General features: G+C 37.8%; 1 protein-coding gene across 1 annotated transcript; it reads left to right on the plus strand.

Annotated features, from left to right (window-relative positions):
• The first annotated feature begins 3,996 nt into the window (after positions 1-3,996).
• Positions 3,997-9,099, plus strand: UBQLN2 (ubiquilin 2). Its single transcript, XM_032757036.2, has one exon. It carries the CDS (start codon positions 4,929-4,931, stop codon positions 6,801-6,803), a length of 1,875 nt encoding a protein of 624 aa, XP_032612927.1. The 5' UTR covers positions 3,997-4,928; the 3' UTR covers positions 6,804-9,099.
• Positions 9,100-9,408: the final 309 nt, after the last annotated feature.

The raw sequence follows: 9,408 nt of genomic DNA on the forward strand, positions 1-9,408 counted from the left end.
AGTCACAAAACCGTAAGTGACCAAGTTGGAGTTGAAATACTGGTCTCTTTGGCTCCAGTTGAATCTCTTGCTACAATACCACAATACTGTTTCTCTAGTTCTGACTTTATTATTTGCCCCCAAATGCATCAACAGGAGTAGGGAATAATCATGGGATTTCTCTTAGGATCTGTAGTTACACTGCAGGAAGAAAACACATTTAGTATAATCAAGGCACCAAGAGCAAGAATTACTGCCTCCAGATGAATTCCCAAAAGTGGAATTACTCAGTAAACTTGTCTGCACATTTTCTTAAACTTTTAGTGTTTATTAGCAAATTGCCCTTTAAATAAGCTGTACCTACTAAGTAACTTAATTCTCAGCAGATTATGAGTCACCTCTTTCCTGTACTACTACTACGAATGATAATAATACTTATATAGTGGATACTATGAGCAGGAAACTTGTAGGTGCTTAAAATACGTTAATTTATTTGATTATCAAAATAGTCCATCATTTTATAAATGAAGAATACTGAAGTACAGAAAAGTTATTTGCCAAAGTCATGCAGTTTACAATCAGAGGTAATAGAACCAGGATTTGAACTTAGGCAGTCTTTATTGACTATGTCTAGATTGGATATTATACTGGTCTTTTAAATTTTATAGACAAAAAGTATTTCACAGTTACTTTAATTTGTATTTTTTATTTAAAGGGGATAACATATTTTTTTCCTTCCTTTTCTCCCTTTCTTCCTTCTTTGCTTTTTCTTTTCATTCTGACTTTTTTTTTCTTTTGTAAGATACTGGTTAACATCCTTTGCCTATTTTTCCCTTGGAGTGTTCATTTTTTAAAAATTTGTAAGAAGTGTCTGTATGTCATGGATAGATCTCATGTGTTATATATGTTGCAATTTTTTTGTTTGTCTTTAACTGCTTAATTTTTATTACATTGTTGATCTATAGTTTAAAATTCTTATTTAATGAAATCTATTAATTTTTTTCCATCCATGATTTTTCTTTGTCGTTTTCATCAGGTTACCATCATGCCTAGCTTGTGTAAATATTTGCCCTAATATATTTCTGCAAATTTTATGATTTCATTTTTTAATCTAGAATTTATTTTGATATTTAACTTAAAAGTTCATTGATGGCACTCTTTCCACCTTTTCAAAACTGTTAAGGGGTTGTTATTTTTCTCATTTCTGTTACTGCAGTGGGATTTGGTAAAGAGAAGGAGTAAAAAACGTAAGCTAAGCAGCCACTATGAACAAGAAAGGTGATTTTTAGAACAACTAGTTATTTACTTTCTTGTAACCCAGACTGGAGTGTGGTGGCATGATCAAGGCTTACTGCAACTTTCACCTCCCAGGCCCAAGCGATCCTCCCACCTCATCCTCCCATGTAGCTTGTATTACAGGCACTAGCCATCAAGCTCAGCTAATTAAAAAAAAAAAAAAAAATTGTAGAGATGGGGTCCCGCCATGTTACCCAAGCTGTTCTTGAACCTGGGCTCAAGGAATACGCCTGACTTGGCCTCCCAAAGTGTTGGGATTACAGGCATGAACCACTGCACCTGGCCTTGTTCATTTTCTTACATTTCTCTTCCATGGTTTGTTAAGATCTTCTACTTCTGGAATATATTTTGGCCATATCTATCTTCCTAGAAATGTAGTCATCAGGGCTTTTTTTTGTCATTAGCCAATATTTTTACAACGTATTTCTTTTTTATTAAAAAAAAAAATCTCCTTCATCTGTGACTAAATGTATTCACACAATACTAGCTTGTATATTTTTCTTGGTGCTTTCTTTGTTTCAGCTAATTAATGCTGTCCTTTTCCCTAATGAGGATATGTATGTTCTACTACTAAAATGTTAATTTTATTTCATTGTAACTTAAAACATTAAAAGTAATATATTTTGAAGTAAAATGTCAAAAAATCACATAATTTTTAAGTTAAAGAAAGATAATGCAAAGAAGTGTGTTTCTGGAAGGTTTCCTCAAGAGGGTGAGTATGGTTTTGCCCCTCTGATGTGTATTTTTGTGAGGGAACTGTCAGCCAAGACAATCACCAATTAATAAAGATTTGTGTATTTGACTTGATTCTTCAAATATCTTCTTAGATTTACTTAACAAATTTTATTTTTTCTGTTTGTTAATTCATTAATATTTGCTTTTATCATTCTATAGCTGTCACCTCATTTCCCTCCTTTTATTTTCCGTTGTCTTCTTTATTTGAATGCCTACTTCCCTTATTTTCAATCTCTTGTTTGAGATTTTGAGTCTTTGAATGTATAAATTTGACTCTGAGTTCATCCACATAGTACTTAATAAATGAAATAATATTAAACTGGAGCTTGATACAAATGCAGCTTCCAGTGCACCACTTATTTCAGTAGGTTTGGCGTGGGGCCTAGAAACATGCATTCTTAACAATGTTCTCAGATCACACGTAGAAAAATCCTAGCATTATTATTGCTGTATATGCTCTCATTATCATTATTTTTGTAAATTTATTCTAATAAGAACATTGCACTTTGCCCCAAAAGTATTCAGTTTTGTTCTAATAATCAAATGGTTGGTTTTTTGTTCATATTTTGATTATTAATATCTAGCTTTATTCTATTGAAATTAAAGATTACCTATAATATTTTCTTATTCTCACCACTCATAATTAACTATTGCTGATATTTTACAGTTGCTTTCATTTTAAAGATAAAAAGCATTTTTACATATTTAATTTAAGTTCCCTTTAATCACTATCCTGTATCCTATTCCATTTCCTCTTCCTCATGGGTGCAAGTTTGGTATATTTCTAAAAGAATATTTCAAATATACATAAGAATGTATTAGAGTGCTGTTTGGCATGTATTAGGTTGGTGCAAAAGTAATTGCGGTTTTTGCCATTACTTTCAATGGCAAAAACCATTGTATAATAGTAACAATTTGTTACTTTCAATGGCAAAAACTGCAATTACTTTTGCACCAACCTAATACTAATTAATTTGGCTTTTTAGATCTATACATATTAACATATTTAAAGCTAGTCATCTTTTTACCTCTATTTTATTAATTATATTAAACATACTATATTATTCCATTTCTCCATCGATGGATATAACATACCTGTATATATATATTTTTCTTATCTTCAGATTTATTAAAGTATTTGTGACCTAATGACTTTGAAATGCTGTTAAATGTTCAAAGCAGTGGTGCTTTGGTGGATGCTTGGTAGAGGGTGGGGGTTGGGGAAGAGTTTTCTGTGTGGTTTAACCTAGAGTTAGAAATATATAGATAAATTTGAAATTATGTCTTCTATTTTTCAAGTTCTCTTTCTCAGCATTGCTACATCTTTATTGCTCTTATTTAATCTGTAATTAAATTAGGTAAATATGTCAATGTTTGCCACTACTATTATGTGCCTGTCAATTTCTACCCATACTCTTCCCCAAAATACCTTTCTGTAATGCATACTTACAAAAATCATCAGAAAATTCAAAATCTTATGAAAATAGAAAATAAGAATTATTCATAATTTCAGCAAACAGTACTAACAGCCATTAACTTATTTGTGTATAGCCTTCCAGATTTTTTTACACATACGGTTTACATATACAACAAACTGTTCAAAAATTGCTTTTAAAATAAAAATATATTTATTGTATTTTTGATATTGGAACATATATTCTTATATAGTTTGTAACTGTACAGAAATATACAAAGGCAAAATTGAAAATACTCTGTGATTTCCCTATAACTACAGTTTATTTCATGTATACCTTTAAAGACACTCTATATTTTCTTGTATGGTAATATGATAATGTGCTCAACTAATCTCATGTAAACAGATATTTAATATATTTAAATAACATTTAAAATGCTACAATGTATATACATTTTATACATAAATATTTTTGCATCCTCATCCGATTATTAGGCGAAATGTCTAGGTTAGGCATTTCTAAATAAAGGTGGAAACATTCAAAATGCTGATATATATTTTCAAATTGCCCTATGGTTGTCACAATTCACACTTCAACTAGCCTGAGAGGGCATTTTTTAGGGTCCCTGTCAACAAGAAGGTTTACCATTATTTTTTTTCCTTGCTAATATGATAAGCCAAAAGTAGAATTTTATTGTTTTAACTTGATTTATTTTTATTAGTGGTGAAATTAATCATCCTTTTTTAATGTCTATTGGCCATTTGCACTCCTTTTGTAAAATGCATGCTCCTGCTCTGTCTTCTTCCCTTCCCCCACTGGGGGTGTTACTCTTTTCTTTTTGCTTTGTCAGAGTTCTTTATTATTCATTTTTCGTCTTATACGTGGGATCGGTTTGATTCAGGCTTTCACCCTTTTACTGCCTTACAGATTGCTAATATACATTCTCCATTGGTCTTTTAACGTCGTTTACAGAAGCTGACTCTCTACCGCCTCCTTCTCTCCGTCCCACCCTCTCTGCCTCGCCTGCTCTGTACTGTTCTGTTCTCTTCTCTCTCTCCCTTTGTTTCTCTCTCTCCCTTTTTTTCTTTTCAGTGCAGAAGTTTTTAATTTTGACCGAGCCAAATCTATCAATCTAGGCCTGGCGCCGCGTCAGCAGAGGGGGCGGGGAGGCGAGCGCGGTACTGGGGGAGGGGAAGGGGCGGGGAACAGCAGGCGGAGCGGCTGCCAGAGTTGCTGGGAGTGCGCGCGGTCGGATCACAAGGCGGCGGCGGAGGAGGCCCAGAGACCGGAGCGCGGAGACCTCAGCCAGCGGCCTACGCCCAGGCCTTTCTCCACCGGAGGACCAGGGAACCGCAGTCTTCATCACAGAGGTACCGTGCTCCGCGCTCCCCGCCCGACCCGGCCCAGCCCTCTGCGGCGGCGCCTCCTTCCTTCCTCCTTCCCTCGCGCTCTCTCTTTCGCCCGCCCGCGCCTTCCCTGCCCGCCTGCGTCACCGCGGCCGCCATGGCTGAGAATGGCGAGAGCAGCGGCCCCCCGCGCCCCTCCCGCGGCCCTGCTGCGGCCCAAGGCTCGGCTGCTGCCCCAGCTGAGCCTAAAATCATCAAAGTCACTGTGAAGACTCCCAAAGAGAAAGAGGAGTTCGCGGTGCCTGAAAACAGCTCGGTTCAGCAGTTTAAGGAAGCGATTTCGAAACGCTTCAAATCCCAAACCGATCAGCTAGTGCTGATTTTTGCCGGAAAAATCTTAAAAGATCAAGATACCTTGATCCAGCATGGCATCCATGATGGGCTGACTGTTCACCTTGTCATCAAAAGCCAGAACCGACCTCAGGGCCAGTCCACGCAGCCTAGCAATGCCGCGGGAACTAACACTACCTCGGCGTCGACTCCCAGGAGTAACTCCACACCTATTTCCACAAATAGCAACCCGTTTGGGTTGGGGAGCCTGGGAGGACTTGCAGGCCTTAGCAGCCTGGGCTTGAGCTCGACCAACTTCTCTGAGCTCCAGAGCCAGATGCAGCAGCAGCTTATGGCCAGCCCTGAGATGATGATACAAATAATGGAAAATCCCTTTGTTCAGAGCATGCTTTCGAATCCCGATCTGATGAGGCAGCTCATTATGGCTAATCCACAGATGCAGCAATTGATTCAGAGAAACCCAGAAATCAGTCACCTGCTCAACAACCCAGATATAATGAGGCAGACACTCGAAATTGCCAGGAATCCAGCCATGATGCAAGAGATGATGAGAAATCAAGACCTGGCTCTTAGCAATCTAGAAAGCATCCCAGGTGGCTATAATGCTTTACGGCGCATGTACACTGACATTCAAGAGCCGATGCTGAATGCCGCACAAGAGCAGTTTGGGGGTAATCCGTTTGCCTCCGTGGGGAGTAGTTCCTCCTCTGGGGAAGGTACGCAGCCTTCCCGCACAGAAAATCGCGATCCACTACCCAATCCATGGGCACCACCGCCAGCTACCCAGAGTTCTGCAACTACCAGCACGACCACGAGCACTGGTAGTGGGTCTGGCAATAGTTCCAGCAATGCTACTGGGAACACCGTTGCTGCCGCTAATTATGTCGCCAGCATCTTTAGTACCCCAGGCATGCAGAGCTTGCTGCAACAGATAACTGAAAACCCCCAGCTGATTCAGAATATGCTGTCGGCGCCCTACATGAGAAGCATGATGCAGTCGCTGAGCCAGAATCCAGATTTGGCTGCACAGATGATGCTGAATAGCCCGCTGTTTACTGCAAATCCTCAGCTGCAGGAGCAGATGCGGCCACAGCTCCCAGCCTTCCTGCAGCAGATGCAGAATCCAGACACACTATCAGCCATGTCAAACCCAAGAGCAATGCAGGCTTTAATGCAGATCCAGCAGGGGCTACAGACATTAGCCACTGAAGCACCTGGCCTGATTCCAAGCTTCACTCCAGGTGTGGGGGTGGGGGTGCTGGGAACCGCTATAGGCCCTGTAGGCCCAGTCACCCCCATAGGCCCCATAGGCCCTATAGTCCCTTTTACCCCCATAGGCCCCATTGGGCCCATAGGACCCACTGGCCCTGCAGGCCCCCCTGGCTCCACCGGCTCTGGTGGCCCCACTGGGCCTACTGTGTCCAGCGCTGCACCTAGTGAAAACACGAGTCCTACATCAGAATCTGGACCCAACCAGCAGTTCATTCAGCAAATGGTGCAGGCCCTGGCTGGAGCAAATGCTCCACAGCTGCCGAATCCAGAAGTCAGATTTCAGCAACAACTGGAACAGCTCAACGCAATGGGGTTCTTAAACCGTGAAGCAAACTTGCAGGCCCTAATAGCAACAGGAGGCGACATCAATGCAGCCATTGAAAGGCTGCTGGGCTCCCAGCCATCGTAATCACATTTCTGTACCTGGAAAAAAAATGTATCTTATTTTTGATAATGGCTCTTAAATCTTTAAACACACACACAAAATCGTTCTTTACTTTCATTTTGATTCTTTTAAATCTGTCTAGTTATAAGTCTAATATGATGCATTTTAAGATGGAGTCCCTCCCTCCTACTTCCCTCCCTTTCTCCTTTGCTTATTTTTCCTACCTTCCCTTCCTCTTGTCTCCCCCCTCCCTCCCTCTTTGTTTCCTTACTTCCTTATTTCCTTTAGTTTCCTTCCTTAGCCGTTTTGAATGGTGGGAATCAATGCTGTTTCACTCAAAAGTGTTGCATGCAAACACTTCTCTTTATTCTGCATTTATTGTGATTTTTGGATACAGGTATCAACCTTCACAGTTGGGTGAACAAGTGTTGTCCTACAGATGTCCAATTTATTTGCATTTTTAAACATTAGCCTATGATAGTAATTTAATGTAGAATGAAGATATTAAAAACAGAAGCAAATTATTTGAAGCTCTCTAATTTGTGGTACGATATTGCTTATTGTGACTTTGGCATGTATTTTTGCTAGCAAAATGCTGTAAGATTTATACCATTGATCTTTTTTGCTATATTTGTATACAGTACAGTAAGCACAATTGGCGCTGTACATCTAAAAATATTACAGTAGAATCTGAGTGTAATATGTGTAACCAAAATGAGAAAGAATACAAGAAATGTTTCTGGAGCTAGGTATGTCTCACAATTTTGTAGAATCTTACAGCATCTTTGATAAACTTCTCAGTGAAAATGTTGGCTAGGCAAGTTCAGTTAAAATATAGTAGAAATGTTTATCCTGGTATCTCTAAGTATACATTTAATTGTACAGAAAATTTACAGTGTAACATTGTGTCAGCATTTGCAGATTGACTGTATATGACCTTAATCTTTGTGCAGCCTGAAGGATCAGTGTAGTAATGCCAGGAAAGTGCTTTTTACCTAAGACTTCCTTCTCAACTTCTCCCATAAAGAGACCCTAATATGCATTTTGATTTGTAATTGGAAATGTAACTTTCACTGAAAGTGTCATGTGATGTTTGCATTACTTTTAACTGCTATGTATAAAGGAAAGTGTGTCTTTTGACTTCATCAGTTATTTCTCTTGTGCACAGAGAAAAATGCATTAAAAATGGCTAAAAAAAAATAAAAAATTAAAAAATGGATAAATCTTTTCCTTTTTGCCTTTTGGCCCTAGGTTCGTGTTTAGGAGGGTTATCCCACCCCAAGATTATATAAATCTTATCCTATATTTCTCTAACTTATATGGTTTTATTAAGAAAATGTTTTGTCCTGTCTGAAATTATCTTGATGTATGGATTTAGGTATTCTAACTTTTTTGCCCCAAAGGGTTAGCCAGTTGTTAACATACTTATCTTTTCCCCCAACATATGAAATGTCATACATGTATATACTTTATTCTGTATTTGGATTCCCTTTAGTTCCTTTGAACATTGTGGCACCAGTACACCAGCCTGTAGATGAGTTAGAAATGGGACTTTGTATCTTTTAATGTGAGACCTCCTCTTGATCTTTTTTATTTTTTACAATTTTCTGACGATTCTGACATGTTTATTTTACGAGATGAATTTTACGGTTTAGAGATTCTTCCCTCAAAAATATATTAAGAATTTGGTTGGGATTCTCTTAAATTGATATGACTATGAGGACTACAGAGTTGCATTGCTTTCCAGAAACATGTTGCCTTGTTTCTAAACAACTTTATATATCCTTCAAGAGAGTTTTATTTAAATCCTATATAATTTGTAATAAATATGTTCCTAGGTAATACAGACATACAGGGAACACGTTGATACTGCTTATTGGAGCTTTTAATATGTTACCTATGTGGTCATTTTTGCTATATAGGAGAAGAATTTATTTGCATCGATTATTTTAAATTGGCAATTTATTGAAACCTATTAATTTTAGAGATATTCATTTGATCCTTTTGAGTTTTTCCAGGTGAGAAGTCCTATCAATTATGTTATAATTATATGTTTTCCTTTTCAAAATTTATGACATAATTTCTGACTGCATGGGTTAAACACTTTCATAACAGTGCTAAATAATAAAGGTGGCAGTGGCATTTTTGTCTTGTTTCTCATTTTAGCCAGAATGTGTTTGCTACAGCAATTCCAAATTGTGTTTTGTGAAAAAAAAAAATTCTTCTGGGAGACAAGGAAATACGTTTGCAAAATGCTGTATACTTTAATCTCTCTTGGAGACTCATTGTGCAATAAATGTTGGCTAGTATTTTTTTTTAATGGGTAGCTTCTTCAATTAAAAAAAAAAACTATTTAACTTTGTGTAACTCAGCATTTTCTGAACTTACTTGAGCACAGAACCACCTTTTTTTTTCTTTTAAACACACCTAATAACATTTGGCCTGTCAGTGTTCCTCAGAACACCAACTTAGGAAATGGTGATTTATTATTTCATTACTATATCATGCCAGGTATTTGACATAATCACAAAGTCTGTCATAATAAATTCAGTAATTTTAATGACAGATGATTTTATATGGAAATAAATACTAAAATTGTAGGCATAGAAAATAACAAGAAATCAATAGC

Source organism: Hylobates moloch, unplaced genomic scaffold (assembly GCF_009828535.3).
Source record: "Hylobates moloch isolate HMO894 unplaced genomic scaffold, HMol_V3 SCAFFOLD_7, whole genome shotgun sequence".
NCBI classification, from domain to species: domain Eukaryota; kingdom Metazoa; phylum Chordata; class Mammalia; order Primates; family Hylobatidae; genus Hylobates; species Hylobates moloch.

Coding starts and splice junctions, on each gene's coding strand:
- UBQLN2 (XM_032757036.2), top strand. CDS start 4,929: ATGGCTGAGAATGGCGAGAGCAGCGGCCCCCCGCGCCCCTCCCGCGGC.